This window comes from Myotis lucifugus, unplaced genomic scaffold (genome assembly GCF_000147115.1).
Source record: "Myotis lucifugus unplaced genomic scaffold, Myoluc2.0 scaffold_484, whole genome shotgun sequence".
Classification (NCBI taxonomy): domain Eukaryota; kingdom Metazoa; phylum Chordata; class Mammalia; order Chiroptera; family Vespertilionidae; genus Myotis; species Myotis lucifugus.
This window is the reverse complement of record NW_005871532.1, coordinates 319,799-338,103: the sequence shown is the minus strand read 5'-3', so window position 1 is coordinate 338,103 and position 18,305 is coordinate 319,799. Positions and strand designations below refer to the sequence as shown.

Below are 18,305 nucleotides of genomic sequence, written 5' to 3'. Positions count from 1 at the left end.
CTAAACCTCCAGATTCCAGCCATATATCACACAAATGCTGTTCAAGCAGAGGATATGTAGAGACCCAGTATAATTCCTTATTTTTTAAACTGAAGCCTAGTGTATTTTCTCTAAAGATAGCCAGTTTCTTCATTTGAAAGTGGGGCTAAATATGGTATCACTTCGAAGAGTTAGTGAGGAGAGCGGGAAAGAGTGCATGTGAGGGCCACCCCTGCCAGCTCCTCTGAGCCCCCCGGAGGTGGTCTCCTCGCTGAGGTGACAGCTCCTGAGCTGTGCAGTGCAGTGCAGTGCAGTGCAGTGCAGTCGGTGTGAAGGCAGGTGCTTTTTATTCCCACCACAGCTCCCGCACCTGTGGAGCTCTGCAACCCTGAATCTTGTCCTACCCATGCAGCTTCTGATTCAGTGGTGGAGGGTGGATGCTGGGAGTCAGTATATTTATTTTGAAATTCTACCAATGATTTTAAATAAGACATTTAAATAAAATGAATATGACATGACATATTGGTTCATACTAAACTTATATTAGTAGTAATTACATTTATTGTATGATTTTGTGCCATTAACTAATGCAATAAACATTAAGTGCCCCCAGTGCAGTCGTGAATGAAGAAGTAAGTGCTGTCCCCGCTTTCCTAGAGCTTACGTTCTCCTGGGCAAGGAAGCCAGCTTCTAAAAGGAGTGCCATGCACTGGGTGAAGTGCTTGGCACACATTCCTCATTTAGTTCTACCAGCAATCCTGTGAAACAGATGGGTGCTAGTTTCTGTATGTTCCGAATAAGGAAACTGAACTTTGGAAAGTTTAAGACACAACTAGGAAGTGTTGGGACCTGGTCTGACTCCAAAACCAGTGCTACCTACCAGTATTCTGCTAACTCCTTTTCTCATAACTTCATTTACCACATTGCCTGGCTCTGATGTTTAAACATTTACTGGGCTTCTAGCATTTTATGTTACTTTAAGCCTAGTTCTCATTTTTTTCTGGTTATATTTGTAATTTACTAGTTGTGGTACATGTGATCTAAATTCCAAGTTATCTATGTGATATAAATTCCAAGGCCCCCAAAGAATGCCTGAAACCACTGGTTAGTACCAAACCCTATATATACTATGATGTTTTATCTGTACATATATTTTATGGCTTCTCCTTGGCACATCCAAATTGCCAGCATCCCTGCTCTTGTGCCTTGCCTTATTATTAAGTGAAAGAAGGATTACTTGAACAACAGTCGATCTGATAACCAAGATGGCGACTAAGTGACTAATGAGTTGGTGGAGCAGGTGGTGTATGCAGGGTGGGCACCTGGACAAAGGGGTGATTTCTGTCCTGGGGGCGAAGAGCCAGACAGAGCGAGATGTAATCATGCTACTCGCAGTGGCACCTGATTTAAAACTTGTGACTTGTTTATTTTTGGAATGTTCCATTTAATACTTTCATACCATGATTGCCTGTGGGTAACTGAAACTGTGGAAAGCAAAACTGCAGATGCGGGTGCCTGTATATTGGGAAGAACCATGGGCTGACTTGAGATTTGCTTTTCTGATTTTTAACTTCAGATTTGGCTTTTGTGACTCTGAGACCTGACTTAACACAAGATGTTAATAATTAACTTCTCTGAGGCTCATTTTCTTAATTTGTTAAAATGGAAATATTATTAGTCATCTTGCAAGTTGTTGGGGGCATGTGGTGAAAGAAGCTATGTAGAGTCTAGTGCTACGCAAAGCCAGTAGCTAAGGTCAGTAATGCTCAGGTCCTTTTTAAAATTTGTGTGTCTACCAGTTTACTAGTTAAATTATTAAATTTATGATCATGTTTTCTCTCTTATTATATAGTTCTTGGTGCTTTTTTATATTTTTAGTCAATATATTTTAAAGTTTAGTATCTCTCTGACCCAAGCTGAACCTGTTTTCTAAGTGATTGTGGCTATGTAGTCAATTTTGAACACCTGAATTGTTACTTTGTGGTCTTTAATAAAGTAATTTTTATATATCTTTATTGTTGAAAGTATCACAGATGTCCCCTCCCCCCCCACTCCCCCTACCCCTGTTGACCTCCTCCCGCCTGGCCTTGCACTACACTATTGTCTGTGTTCATGGGTTATGCATATATGTATACAAATTCTTTGGTTAATCTCTCCCCACCACCTACCCCCTCACACTGAGATTCGTCTGTCTGCTCCATGCTTCTGTGACTCTGGATCTACTTTGTTCATCAGTTTATTTTGTTCATTAGATTCCACATATGAGTGAGATCATGTGATACTTGTCTTTCTCTGGCTGGCTTATTTCACTTAGCCTTAATGTTGTAATGAGGATGGAAGAAGAAAGGAGATATTCAAAGAGGATTACAAAGAGGACCCAAACTGAGCTCTTTAATAACTTGTAGTCTAAAATGTCATCTAAACTGTCTTTTCTCCATTTATCAAATAGAATATCATATAGAACAGAATAAAAACCTTGCCAAAGGCAACATGGGAAATCTTTTTGTTTGTACCATTACTTTTCTGTTCTGACACTGTTTCATAGAAGGATATTGTTATTTGCCAAGATTTGTTGAAATTATTTATGCTACTCTGGGTACTGTCACCAAATAGAATTCCCCAATGTGAATGATCCTTTGCCTGGAGACCCACTCGCTTAGGCCTGTCTGAACATGATTGCTATTTAGAAACTGTGATTATTGCCTGATATGCTATTTTTTTTTCTTCCTAGGTCAGTAAAATTGTGTCAAATGTTCCCCAGTTGGAGTTTCTAAACCTGAGTTCCAACCCTCTGAATTTGTCAGTTTTAGAAAGAACATGTGCTGGGTCCTTCTCTGGGGTTCGCAAACTTGTCCTCAATAACAGCAAAGCCTCCTGGGAGACAGTGCACACGATCCTGCAGGAGCTGCCAGAGTAAGCCGGAGTGCATGCTGGGGGGGCGAGGGGGGGCGGGGGGGCTGGTCGTCACCTGCCCGTGCATGAAATCCCTGCGACCTGCCACTCAGAAACACTAGGCCTGCAGAGACAATGGAGAACGGTTACCAAAATGGAGTGGTTACAATGAGGGCGTGAATGTAACCCAGGAGCGTTTTTACTGGAATGCTTGTTCAGTGTTGAGTAACATAGGATATGCCATTCTTTGGCTAGAAAATAGCCCTGAGAATAGCACTTATCATTTCTAGATCAATCCAACCTTTCTCCATTTTAATCTTCTGATTACCTGGTTTCAGAATTTTGCCTCAACCTTTTCTTTAGGAGGAAAAAAGTAATCACAGTATCTCTAAAATATATTAACACTCAGATGATTGTACATAGCTGGACTCATTGGAAATAAACCTGGTATTCTTTTCAATAATTTATGCAAGAAATTATACTCTTGTCATTTTAGAGATGCTTTGTTACATTTGTTTGTATCTATCTTTAAGTATGCATAAATGTTCAAAGGAAGTATTTTAAAGAAATATATGAAGCTATAGATTTTTTACTGTGTAAATATGAAAATTATCAAAGCTTTTCAGAATTTGTTCTCACCCCACTTATTCTACTTTAGTTTCCCACCATCACTCTAATGAGATTGGTTTCCTTATGCCTGCAGCATCCAGTATGGCACAGAATGAGTTTTAAACCCAGTTCCATTTCTCACCAAACTAGAGGCCCGGTGCACAAATTTGTGCACTGGTGGGGTCACTCATCCTGGCCTGCACCCTCTCGCAATCCAGGACCTCTCAGGGGATGTCAGAGAGCTGGTTTTGGCCCGAATCCATGTACTGGGCCTCTAGTATGCATATAAGATCTTTGGTTAATCTCTTCCCGCCCTCCCCCTCCTCCCTTCCCTCTGAGATTCATCAGTCTGTTCCATGTTTCCATGCCTGTGCATTGAGCATCTGCCCCCTGGTGGTCAGTATGCATCCCAGCTATCAGTCGAAGGGACGGACACTTAGCATATTAGGCATATATATATATATATATATATATATATATATATGACCTTTGATAAGCTAATTAACCTCTCTGAGCTCTATTTCCTTGTCTATAAAATGGGCATAACTAGATCTACCTTGCAGAAATAGAAGAACAGTCAGTCTATAAAGCATCTGGCATGGGGCCTGACACAGGGTAGAAATTCAATAAATGGTAGGTATTGTTTCTGTTCTAAATATTTGTTCTTATTTTTTCTGGAATTTTCTTCCATCTTCTCTTGTATAAGTCTGCCCCTCCTTCAAGGTTATGCACCCTTGCCTGATTATTCTAACACAATTTTAATTCCATGTCTCTATGAAATACTATTGTACTTACAGTTAGTACTGCTTAATTAAGCACAAGTTAATTTAGTTCTGGGTTATATCTTCCTCTGCTGTGGTCTCAGCTGTATTTTAGCTTCAGGAAGATATCTGTATTTTCTCTGTAACACCTAGCAGAGGCTCACACATAGTAGCACTTATTTATTTCTTGAGTGAATGCCAAGTAGGAGGTTAACTGCTCTACACAATGAAACATTTCTCTTTTTCTCTCCAGTTTGGAGGAGCTCTTCCTGTGCCTTAATGACTATGAAACAGTGTCTTGTCCTTCTATTTGCTGTCATTCTCTGAAGCTCCTACATATAACAGACAACAATCTCCAAGACTGGACTGAAATACGAAAGTTAGGAGCTATGTTTCCTTCACTGGATACCCTGGTCCTGGCCAACAACCACCTGAACGCTATTGAGGAGCCTGACGACTCACTGGCCAGGTTGTTTCCTAACCTGCGGTCCATCAGCCTCCACAAGTCAGGTGAGGTATTGGCTTGTTCTCATTCCACATGTGAACTGAGCTGAGCTTATGCATGAAATGCAGTGCAAGTGTATTCCTGCAGTCAGCTCTGCCTTCTCAGAGGATCATTTTCAGGAGCGACCTGCAGGTGCCTGTGGATTAGCTGAATTTAAGGATTCATTGTCATAAATCAAGTGGCCAAGCATTATATTAGCTATTTACATTTTATATATTAAAGGGGTCATGCTGTGAAAGGAGTGAAATTGATGAATTGTATAGTAAAAGGCAGAGTAAAAAGAATATAAGGAATTGCAAACTAGACCATATTGTGTGGATTTAGGTTAGGGAATCCCAAACTGCTGTGCCTTTCAGATTTTCTCTTTTCTTTTCTAGTATGTACTTATACATTTGATTGCCAGTTTGTTGCCATCTAATTCTGTGTATCACAGGAGTGAATATTTTTAGCCGATTTTAAAAAATTAACAAACTTTATTTTTTAGAGCAGTTTAGATTCACAACAAAATAGAGCAGAAAGTACAGAAAGTGTCCGCATGCTCCCTCCCTTCACACAAGCACAACCTCCCTCACTCTCAGCATCCCAGCACCAGTGATGCGTTTGTTACATTTGAACCTGCACTACACGCCATCACCCCCTCGTTTACATTAGGGTCATCCTTGGTGGTACACATTTTCTGGGTTTGGAAAATGTATAATGACACGTACCTACCGCTGTAGTATAATATACTTAGTAGTCTCACTGCTCTAACAATCCTCTATGCTCTGCCCATTTATCCTCCCTGCATTCCCAATCCTGGCAACCATTCATGTTTTCTACTGTTTCCATAGTTTTGCCTTTTCCAAATGTCATGTACTTGGAATCATACAGTATGTAGCCTTTTCTGATTAATTTCTTTCACTTAACTTTCCTTCATGTCTTTTTATGGCTTGATAGCTTATTTTATTTTTAGCACTTACACCCTGTGAGGCTCAACCAGTGCTAGTCTACTGTCTGGATATACCGCAGTTTATTTATCCACTCACAAGCTAAAATACATCTCGGTTGCTTCCAGGTTTTGGCAATTATGAATAAAGCTGCTGTAAACCTCTGTGTGCAGTTTTTCTGTAGACATAAATTTTCAGTTCATTTGGGTAAATAGCAAGGAGGATAATTGCTAAATCATATGGTAAGAGTATGTTTAGTTTTGTAAGAAACTGACAAACTGTATCCAAAGTAACATTTTGTACCTGCAATGAATGAGCATTGCTTCATATCCTTGTCAGCGTTTGGTGGTGTCAGGTTTTGATTTTGGCCATTCTAATAGGTGCATAGTGGTATCTCATTGTTATTTTAATTTGCAATTCCCTTGTTAGATTTGGGCAGTGATGCAGGCTGTGAAAGAATTCACAACTGAGAGAAGAGATAGAATTTCCAGAGACAGAGGAGAAGTTAACTCCCTATACGGGCCACCAAAATATTAGGGTTTGGCCGGTGACGGGCTGTGGAAGAATTCACAGCTTAAGAAGAGATGCAGAAAGTTTATTTTACTTTCCAAGAAAGGAAAGGGCTGGTGCATTGCTAGTCAATACAGGGTAGGGAACAAAAAGCGCTTCCACTTTGAAAGAATAATGCTGTCATTGCTAGGTGACAAGGAAGGGAGGAGTTGTCTTGAAAAGTTACAGTTTATTTGCTTTCCAGAAGATAGTCCAGCAGATGTGCTAGGGAGCTATCTTATCAGCATTTTTCCCAAGCCTGTAGAACAAGCTTAGAGCAAAAGTTATGAAAGTTTAAAAGAGGCTTCTTTGAAGGGGAATGGGGAAGTGAACTTTTTACTAATTAGAGACTCCTTGGTGGGAGTTATCCCTGCGTTCTGAAAACAGCAGGGAGGAGGTGGATGCAAAAATGTAGCCTGAGAGTAGCTTATCTTGTCCCACAGTTTGAACAGAGGGGCTGTTTGAAACAGAGGAGGTAATATCTTGGGGTTTAATTACCAGGTACTTCTCATAAATTGTGGAAGGTCACAGCAAATAAAAAGAAAGGCCTTTTTTCTGTCTTTACTTCCCTAGTGACATATGATGTTGAATATGTTTTCGTATACTTACTTGCCATCTATATATATCCTTTGGTAAGGTGTCTGTTTAGGTCTCTCACCCATTTTTTAATCAGATTGTTCATTTTCTTAATTGTGGAGTTTTAAGAGTTCTTTGTGTATTTTATAGGGTAACGATCCTTTATCAGATATGTTTTAGCACATATATTCTCCCTGTCTGTGGCTTTTCTTTTCATTCTCATGACATTGTCTTTTACTGGTAGCCTATTTCTTAAAACATCTACATAACTTAAAGTAAATAATCTACAACAGAAAAAATATAAACAGTTGAATTCACTATAGAAGGTATAAGGGTGAGAACTAAGTTTTAAAAACTAGTATTTTGCATAATGAAGCTGTTTGTTTCATAACTGACACCCCTTGAGCTAATTCCATTCTTCCTCCTGGATGGAAATGCCATGCTGAAGGGAGAGGACGGTTGTGATGGGGGGGGGGGTCATGCACCAGAGTCCTCATAAATTGCTCCTTTGCTTTATCTTCATTGGAGATGGACAGAAATAGGAAGGGATCACATTTTCTAACTTGGATTCAACGTGTTGTAAAATCGGCCAGCTACATTGTTACAGGGATATTTTTCCAACCACTGCCAAGTATTGACTTGGGTGATATATTTACTCACAGCGATAGGAAGGATTTCATTTTAGGACTAGATGAACTTAATTTATTGCATGTTCTTACCCAAAGGTTCAGGTTTTTTGTTTTTGTTTCCTTTAAATTTTGAATTTGTTTTCCTTGTCCCCAAAATCAGGACAGTATGAAAGAGAGTTAATACTTAGTTTCTGAATCTGTTGAACTTGCCCCATTTTAGAATTTATTAGGTAAAAACATTTGAGTCTGACAGAATCTACTGATCAATAAACGGTCCTGTTCTGTGAGTCTGTACTTGATGGGAAAACTTATCATATCACCATTTTTCTGTAATCATGGCATACATCCTGCTTACTGAAATCACCTGTGACTCTCTTTACAAGCCGTTGAGATGGAGCGTTAGTAAATGAGTGGATGCCGGAGAGTGAAGGTCTCTCTCCTTGACCACTGGGATCACAGGGATAGGAGAGACTAGGGAAGTCTTTATGCTGTGAAAATGTATTCCATTCTTTCCTTGGATTAAAAAAAATTCAGGATCTCTAACTAGTTTACGATTATTTTAATATTTCACATATTAACTGAAGTTTTTTTTCTATGTTTATCTTCTTATTCGTGTACTTTTCTGGATTTATTTAAAAAATATGTTTCTCAAATTAGGTTTGCAGTCCTGGGAAGACATTGACAAACTAAATTCATTCCCTAAACTTGAAGAAGTGAGATTGTTAGGCATTCCTCTTCTGCAGCCATACACCACCGAGGAGCGCAGGAAGTTGGTAATAGCCAGGTCTGTTGTCCAGTTCCTCTGCCTCCCTCCCCTGGGGCCTTGTGATTGCATTGCAGGAATTAGACACTCCTTAGGAGGGAGTGCATTATAAGTTGATCCAACTCGTGAACAGACTGTGCTTGAAGGAGCTGCTTTTGTAGTTTGAAATCCTGGAAGGAAAGGAATGCAATATGATGAGAAAAATGTGAAATGTAATTGGCCTGCCAAGACCACTGCAAAATTCCCTCACCAATCTATTCTATTTTTATACTTTTGATACTTATAATATTTGAAGTTCTGTCTTGGGTCATGAAGTAAAGGTAGATAGAATCAGCTGTCCTTATTTTTTCTGTTAACATGGTGGTCATTTAAAGTGTAAATACTAAAAATCAGGCTGTTGCATTAGTGTAAAACTTAAGAGAGCAGCATCTTTATTTTCTGATTATTACATAGGTCGACTTAGATATAGCTACTATTTTGTTATCTTCTTCCTTTCCTGTCTCAGACTCCCACAGACTACTGAAATGACCTTTGCGTGTTATTCTGTATGTACCTTAGCAGCAGCAATGTTCAGCTAAGGTGTGAAGGGCATGGAGCTTTGATCTGCTCTCTTTGTGCACTATCACAGCAGTTTCGAAAGGAGAGCAGTAGGCTTTAAGGTCCCTGGAAGAAGATCTTAAACAGTGTTGATCTCTCTGATCCACTGACACCCAACAGAGCTTCCCTGCCACTCGCAGGGACATGCACATTGACACCTCCCTGAAGAAATCAGTTTCAGCATCCTTGTCTTCCAGGAAGGACAAGTCCTGCTGTGGGTCTTGTGTTTTTTACGTAGTTCTTTTGTAAATATAATAGGCTGATTCCTGAAGTATATGACCAAACTGTCCCGACTACTCTATAGACTTCTGCTGTCCAGTTTGGTTCCATTAGCCATGTGTGACTTTTAAGCACTTGAAATATGGCTAGTCTGAATTGAAATGTGCTATGTGCATAAAATACACATTGGATTTCAAACACTTTATATGCAAAAGAGAATGTAAAGTATCTCATGAGTTATTTTTTTGTATTGATTACAGGTTGAAATGATTAAATCCTGCATATATTGGGTTAAATACAATATACTATTAAAATGAATTCCGTCTGCTTTATTTTTACTTTTTAAAATATGGCTGGTAAACCTAGTATACATTTGCATCTGCTTTCAGGATATACTAAGTTCTGCGATTTGGAATTTGGCAAATGTGTACTAGGTTTAGAGACTGTGTGTAAATTACGTATGTGGCTTGCATTATGTTCAGGTTGGACAATGCCACCTAAAATGTTATTTTGAACAGTGAGTTGTGATTATAAAAGGGCAGTGTCTCATCCAAAAATGAAGCTTAAATATTTTGGTTCCTTTTATATTATGCCCCTTTAGTCTGTCAGTAGTTGTACACAAGCAGAGCTGCACCAAAAGTTCCTTTCAAGAGAATAATGGCTCAAGTCAATAATTCTGTTTCCAAAGCTAAATGCTTTTAATATCTGAAAATGTCTTTATTTTGGTTTTACTGACAGATTGCCATCAGTTTCCAAACTTAATGGCAGTGTTGTTACCGACGATGAGCGAGAAGACTCGGAGAGATTTTTCATTCGTTACTACGTGGCTGTTCCACAGGAAGAAGTGCCATTCAGGTAAAAGCTCCCATCAGCTCAGGGGCACTGAAGCAGGCATTGTGGCAACTTAAGAACTATTTTTGTAGAGCAGAATCTAATAACTTGTTATTGGACTCTCTGAGAGGAGATTGGTGATAGGTTAAAAAACAAAGAAACACGAAAGCCAACCAATTTTCTCTCATTTTCCACAGTGTGTTGTGTCTGCCTTGCACACGTAAGTATTTGGCTGCTTCTGGTAGTTCCCAGTTCATACTTCACATCATTGACTTCTTTTTAATCATCTTCTCTGGGGGCATATGTTCCATAAGCCGAAAATTGGTCTCTTCTTTCACATTTCACCTGCTTTCAGGATATACTGAGTTCTGCAATTTGGAAGATTTGGCAAATGTGTACTAGGTTCAGAGACTATGAGAAAGGACTGGAAAGCAGATTCCAGGAAATAGTAAAGGAATTTAGTATGGCTGAGTATGAAGAGAAATGCTGAGGGCTAAATTAATAATTACCTTTAAGTGTCTAAAGAGTTATTATATATTATTTGGTGAGGAACTACCTTTAATGCTGTGTAAATATAAAAGGAAATGCAACATGTATGTTATAGGTAAAAGAAAATAAATTTTCCAGTTTTCTAGGTGTTGGTAACTATACTCAGGTACTCATAAGTTATATGTTTTTCTTAATTACTTTAAGAATTATACGAAATCTCATTTAACATGAGGAGTTTGCTGGCAAATTCCCAGTCAGGGCACATAGCTAGGTTGCAGGTTCAATCCCTGGTTAGGCCAGGTGTGGGAGGCAATTGATGTTTTTCTCTCACATGAATGTTTCTCTTTCTCTCTCTAAAATGAAAAAAAAAATCCTCAGGTGAGGATTAAAATAATTAATTAATTAATTAATTAAGCTAAGAATAGCCAGGTAGAGAGATAGATAGTACCATGCCTTTTAATGCAACTGAACTGACAAACAAAATAGAGACAGGCTCATAGACAGAGAGCAGGCTGACAGCTGTCAGGGATGGTGGTTGGGGGCTGAGTTGGAGGGTGAAAGGATTGATTAAAAGAAAAAAGAGAAAAAACTCATGAACATGGACAGTGGTGTGATTGCAGCAGGGAGGTGGAGAGGGGTGTATGGGGGGAAAATGGTGATGGAAGGAGACTTGACCTGGGGTGATGTACACACAATACAATGTACAGATAATGTATTCTGTAATTATATACCTGATACCTGTATAATTTTGTTAATTCAATAAAGGAAAAGAAATAGAAGGTAACTTTTTAATATTAGTTAAGAATAGCCAGGTAGAGAGAAATAGATATTATCATGCCTCTGAATACAGCCCAGAAATATTAGGTTAAACTGCATGAAATTTTTTTTTAGGTAAAAAATGGTTATCTATCTATAGGTTCATTTGACTCAAACTAACATACTAATGAAAGAAAGAAATATTCTAGACCAGCTGGTGTGGCTCAGTGGTTGAGTGTCGACCCATGAACCAGGAGGTCAAGATTTGATTTCTGGTCAGGGCACATGCCCAGGTTGTGGGCTCAATCCCCAGTAGGGGGCATGCTGGAGGCAGCTGATTGATGATTCTCTCTCATCATTGATGTTTCTATCTCTCTCTCCCTTCCCCTCTCTGAAATCAATAAAAATCCTATGTAATAAAGAGGTAATATGCAAATTGATCATCACGCCCTTGCACAAGATGGCCTCCACAAGATGGCCTGCAGGGGAGGGCAGTTAGGGGCAACCGGGCCAGCAGGGGAGGGCAGTTGGGGGCCTCTAGTATAAAAGAAAAGTAAATATTCTAGCTTTGAGCCAGAGTCTTCCACTATAGTTTCCTTAACTTCCAGTATATATACAGGCAGTGAATTGTTCTCTGTTCCTGATGGCTAAAGGCCATTCATGTGTTTATGCTGGTCACTGTTCTTGAATAAAAGTCCCTGAAATAATCTTGAATCAGTGGAAGAATTTATTAGGAGGATACTGGGAAAATAAAATAGGTAGGAACCAAAGAAGGCAAGGATAGCCAAGGTTTCAACTCATGGTTTGTTTTATATATCTCTGCTGCCACTGTCACATCTGGGCATGATAGATCTGGACTTTACCACTGGACACTTACAGCTCTGCCATGGATTTTGATTCTCTTCCTAAGTAATGAAAATACAGATCTTTACTTCAGAATTATGCATCTGACCAATTGGTTGGCTATATTTAAGGCATGTGCTCACATCCCTTTTCCCTAGAGACAGGGAGAGGGATTATCTGCTCCACTTTGGCTTCTGCAGTGAGGTAGATCTTGGGACTCTTCTCCCAATAGGAACAAATCAGCAAAAAGAATATCAACTGTAGTCTGCCACTTTGACTACCCAACATCTATACACATATCTTCCCCACAGTTACATTTAAAAAAATTTTTCTTACCTGCTCTCATATATTCCTTGTATAAATGAAAACACATTTCACTCTCCGTGAAATTAGATAGCCCATTTATTCTAATCCTAAGCACTCTGTGCTTAATTAGCTACATGCCATCAAGCCATTTTAATATCTACTGGAGATCCAAGAAGAGATCAGAGCAGTGTGCTCACCTCCTCCCAGGACCAAATTATCGAACAGCCAGCCTGAATAACCAACTGAAGACCAGCTGAAGAGAAGTCTCAGAACCAAGGATGTACAGAAGCAGCCACATTGAGACTAGTGGGAAGGGCAGAGCACCCGCATGTTGTGGTTGAGAATTAGGCGGGATATCTCATCTGCAAAGGTTCCCCTGTGGAGTGGTGGGACTTACCCTCACTCTGGGCTTCCCAGCCAAGAGAACTAGAAAAAGGGAGCCCACATAATATCTGACTGAAAATCTGCAGGAATTTCATCTGCCAGAGTGAGATGGGAGTCTACTAGAAACCCAGTCCCCCTCTTCAAGGGCTCAGAGGAGATGAGTCATCCAAGGAGAGATTGGGTTATGTGGCTTTGAGGAGAGAGCTAGATAGACAGCCGCCATTGTCCCTGTGCTGAGTCCCTCTCCCGCACAGCTCACAGGTGCCATCTTTCCTGGGTCAAGCACTCTGCCTCCATTTGCGTCAGCTTGGGTGGATGCACTAGTTTACTGTCTCGACCACCTATGGCCCTGCCCTGCCACACTTGTTCCCTGCAGAGAAGTTTGTTGGCTGTGGCCAGCCTAGGCCTGTGGAACAGACTTTAATGGGAGGCTCTCGAGAAGATTCATTTCTCCACCTACTCACCACTCACCACATGCCCCGACTGACACCACCATTCCTGTGCAGAGCTCTTCCTCCACATGGCCACATCTTGGTCTGTTTTAGCTTCATGAACTCTACTGGCCTTAACCTGAAAACTCCCTGAGACACAAAGGTCCACAGGCTTCAGGTGGGTGGCAACTGGCCTTGGTATACCCTGGAACTTTGGCTGAGTGGCCTCAGGCCCAGTACTAGCATCAAGATTGAATGTGTATCAACCTCATGAACATCACTTGTTTCTACCCGGTGGTTCACTGAGAATAACCTCACATAACCTGCATACTGCCAGAGGGTCTCTTAGTGACTAAGCCTAACAGGTGGCCCACAGGTGGAGGCATATCTCTGTGCCTTGGCCCTTTTGCTGACCTGCCCCCAGGCTTGGTACTGGTGGAAGTCAACATTGGTATGCAGCTTGGCTGGTCCCTTGTATACTCAAGGCCCAGCAGAGACAGCCACAAACTATGGATTGCTTGGTAGGTAGCTCCAAAGAGGTAGCCCAGGGCCCTCAAGGACAGCATTTGACAGTGACATGCACTGGAGTCCCTTCCACGACACCCAAGAGCCAACACACCCAGTTCTGCATTTCAGACCACAGTAGAGCATGACCAAGTTGGCTTCACAAGCAGAACACCCAAAGAGAGATCTTGCAGGCAACAGACCCTGCTGGGATTAATTCCACTTGATGGGGTCAGCTTTTGCACAGCAGTTTGTTCACTGTGGTTGCAGTTAGTCCTCATAGTCAGCCAACCTGAGTGTCAACCCCACCCATGGATGAGATGGGCCAACAGCAAGCAAAACTGAACTGCAACAGGAGGGCTCATGTAACCAATGCAAGGGACGTTCCTGGAGCACCTAACTTTGGTGATCAAAGAGACTACGCCAATCGGCCACACTGGACACCTACTATAGAAGGCCAGCCTATCAAGACTGACAGACATTAAAGATTTACCTAATACACAGAAACAAACACAGAGAGGCAGCCAAAATGGGGAGACAAAGTAGCATGCCCCAAATGAAAGAACAGGAGAAATCGCTAGGAAAAAAAAACAACACAAAAAACTAAATGAAATGGAGGCAATCTACCAGATACAAAGTTCAAAACAATGGTTATAAGAATGATCAAGGAACTTAGGGGAAGAATGGATGAACTAAGTAAGAACGTAAAGCATATAAAAGGACATAGAAATCACAAAAAATAACCACTCAAAAATGAACAGTATCTGAAATTAAGAATACACTAGAAGGCATGAGCAGCAGATTAGATGAAGCAGAGAATGGAATCAGTGATTTGGAATGACTAGACAAGGTAGCAAAAATTAATCAGAGAAGCAAAAAGAAGAAAAACTTTTACTAATGAGAATAGTTCAAGGGACCTCTAGGACAACATGAAGTGCTACAACATCCACATTATAGGGGTACCAGAAGGAGAAGATAGATAGCAAGGGACTGAGAACCAATTTGAATAAATAATGACTAAAAAAATCTTCACTGATCTGGTAAAGGAAAAAGACACACAAGTCCAGGAAGCACAGAGTCCCAAAGAAAGTGAACCCAAGGAGGCCACACCAAGACACATCATAATTAAAATGGAAAGTTAAAGACAAAGAATCTTAAAAGCATCAAGAGAAAGACTCTTACCTACAAAGGAGCTCCCATAAGACTATCAGCTTGTTTCTCAACAGAAACATTTCAGGCCAGAAGGGACTGGCATGAAATATTCAGAGTGATGTAAAGCAAGGACCGACAACCAAGACTAATCTACACAGCAAGGCCCCAAATGGAAAGGAAAAAATAGCTTCCCAGACAAGAAATAGCTAAAAGAATTCATTGTCACCAAACCAGGATTACAATAAATGTTAAAGGGACTTCTTTAAAAATAAGAAAGAAATAATAATTAAAAAAGAACATAATTATAAATGTCTGGCCATTGTGTCTTAGTGGTTGAGCATTAACTTATGGACCAGGAGGCATGGTTTGATTCCCAATCAGGGCATATGCCCAGGTTGTGGGCCCAATTCCCAGTAAGGAGTGTGCAAGAGGCAGCCAATCAATAATTCTCTCTCATCATTGATGTTTCTATCTCTCTTTCTCTCCCTTCCTCTCTGAAATCAATAAAAATATTTTTAAATAGAATAAAACAGCAATATGTGCATACCTGTCAATAATTACTTTCAATGTAAATGGATTAAATATTCCAATCAAAATACATACAGTAACTGAATGAATAAGAATTATATATATATATATATATATATATATATATGTATATGTATATACTGTCTGCAAGATATCCAACTCAGAACAAAAAATAACAGACTGAAAGTAAACGAATGGAAACAGATATTTCATACAAATGGAAACAAAAGGAAAAAAACTGGGTAGCAATGCTTACAACAGACAAAATAGACTTTAAAACAAAATTTTAAAAATTTCTCTTGAGATAGGGAACAAGACAGGATGTCCACTCTCATTACTGCTATTCAACATAGTACTGGAAGTGCTGACCATAACAATCAGACAAGAAGAAGTAAAAAAAAAAAAAAGTAAAAGGCATCCAAATTGAAAAGGAAGAAGTAAAACTTATTATTTGCAGATGATGGTACTGTATATAGAGAACTATAAAGATTCTACCACCAAAAAACTATAAGAGCTAATAAATGAATCGAGTAAAGTAGCAGGATACAAAATAAATATGCAGAAATCAGTTGCACTTTTATACACCAACTAGAGGCCCGGTGCATGAAATTTGTGCACCGATCCCGGGGATTGGGCCTAAACCGGCAGTCGGACATCCCTCTCACAATCCTGGACTGCTGGCTCCTAATCGCTCACCTGCCTCCCTGACTGGTCGCCCCTAACTGACCCCCCCCCACCCCCACCGCCAGCCAGATCTCCCCACACTGCCTCTGCGTGCTGGCCTGATCACCCCTAACTGTCCCCCACTGCCAGCCTGGTCGTCCCCAACTGCCCCCCCCGCCGGCCTAGTCACCCCTCACTGCTCCCCCTTGCCAGCGTAATTGCCCCCAACTGCCCCCCCACACTGGCCTGGTCACCTTTTACTGCCCTCCCTACCAGCCTGGTCGCCCCTGACTGCCCCCCCTGCTGGCCTGGTTGCCCCCAACTGCTCCCCCTTCTGGCCTGGTCACCCCTCATGGCCCTCCCACTGGCCTGGTCGTTCCACACAGCCTGCTGTTCAGTCATTTGGGCGTCCCTCACTAAACCCCCTGCTGGCCTGGTCGCCCCACACAGCCTGCTTGTTCAGTCGTTTGGTCATCCCTAACTAATCCCCCTGCTGGCCTGGTTGTGGGCAGCCATCTTGTGAGGGTGTGAGGGTTAATTTGCATATTACCTCTTTATTATATAGGATAATGAACTATTAAAAAAAAGGAAACCAAGAAAACAATCCCATTTACAGTTGCCTCTATAAAATATAGTACCAAAGAGGTAAAAATAATAATAATAATAATAATAATAATAATACTATAGTAAGAAATTGAAGAAGGAATAAATGGCAGTATAGATTATCCTCATGGATAGAAAGAATTAATATAATTAAAATGTCCATACTACCCAAAGCAATTTATAGGTTCAACACAATTTGTATCAAAATAGCTGGCATTTTTCACAGAATTAGAACAAATAATTTAAATATTTATATGGAACCACTGAAGACCATGAATAGACAACAATCTTCGGAAAGACCACCAGCCTGAGAGATGTGGCTCAGTGGTTGAGCATCAACCTATAAGTCAGGAGGTCACTGTTTGATTCCCATTCATGGCATATTCTTGAGTTGTGGGCTTGATCTCCAGTGGGAGGCATGCAGGAGGCAGCCAATCAATGATTCTCTCTCATCATTGATGTTTCTATCCCTTTCTCCCTCTCCCTTCTTCTCTGAAATCAATAAAAATATCTTCTTTTTTTTAAAAAAGAAAGACAGAAGAACAAAATTGGAGGTATCACCCTACCTGATATCAAACTATATTACAAGGCTATAGTAATCACAACAGCATGGTACTGGCAGAAAAAAAGACCATATATGTCAATGGAAAAGAATAGAGAACCCAGAAGTAAACCCACACCTATATGGTAATTTAATATTTGACAAAGGAAATAAGAACTTACAATGCGGTAAAGACAGTCTATTCAATAAATGATGCTGGGAAAATTGGACAGATACAAGCAGAAAAAGGAAACTAGACCACCTTCTTACACCATATACAAAAATAAACTCAAAATGGATTAAAAACATAAATATGACTTGAAACCATAAGAGTCCTAGAAGAAATCATAGGCAGTAACATCTCTGATGTTTTTCTTAGACGTATTTTTTATGACATATCTCCTTGCGTAAGGGGACCCCCCAAAAATAAAGAAATGGGACTACAACAAACTAAAACGTTTTTGCACAGCAAAGTAAATCTCAGGGAAACAAAAAGACACCCTACTGGTTGGGAGAAGATATTTGCAATGATTCATCTGATAAGGGGTTAATATCCAAAATTCATGAAGAACTCATGCAATTCAACACCAAAATACCAAACAATTCAATAAAAAAATGGGCCGAGACCCTGAATAGACATTTCCCCAAGAAGACATACAGATGGCCAATAGACATATGAAAGATGCCCAGTGTCACTAATCATCAAATGCAAATTAAAACCACAATGAAATATCACCTCATACCTGTTAGAATGGCTATCCTATTTAATAAAGGGGGGAAATATGCTAATTGACTCTCACACCTTCACAAAGATGGCGGCACCCACAGCCAATAAAGAGGGAATATGCTAATTGACCACCATGCCCTCAAAGATGGCGGCACCCACAGCCACAAAATGGCGACGCCCACTCCCCTCACCCTGCCAGGGCAGCAGGTGCGTGGCACAGCTGGGCCCGCCCCCAGGTGGGTGCAGCCGCTCCATGTGCCTGCCTCCTGAGTCCCCCAGCCACCCAGGGCCAGTCCAAGGCACAGGCAAGCCTCGGATGTCGGCTGCCCAGTCGCCCAGGGCCAGCCCAAGGTGCAGGTAAGCCTTGGATGGTAGCTGGGCCGCCCAGGGCCACCCGAGGCTCAGGTAACCAGGGCCAGCCAAGGCTTGTGCTGCAGGAAATGGCAGCAGGAGAGGTGTGATGGGGCGTCACCTTCCCCTGATTGCTGGGTTGCCTCCCGCCCCTGAGGGCACCCAGACTGTGAGAGGGGGCAGGCCGTGCT

At 40.9% G+C, this 18,305-nt stretch overlaps 1 protein-coding gene across 1 annotated transcript in view; it reads left to right on the top strand.

Annotated features, from left to right (window-relative positions):
* The window catches only part of TBCEL (tubulin folding cofactor E like), a 72,664-nt gene that overhangs the window by 30,314 nt on the left and 24,045 nt on the right, over window positions 1-18,305 (top strand). Inside the window, exons 4-7 of the mRNA XM_006103403.3 lie at window positions 2,711-2,892; window positions 4,495-4,751; window positions 8,084-8,210; window positions 9,744-9,860. Coding sequence (XP_006103465.1) covers window positions 2,711-2,892; window positions 4,495-4,751; window positions 8,084-8,210; window positions 9,744-9,860 — 683 coding nt within the window. The remainder of the gene's footprint in view (window positions 1-2,710; window positions 2,893-4,494; window positions 4,752-8,083; window positions 8,211-9,743; window positions 9,861-18,305) is intronic.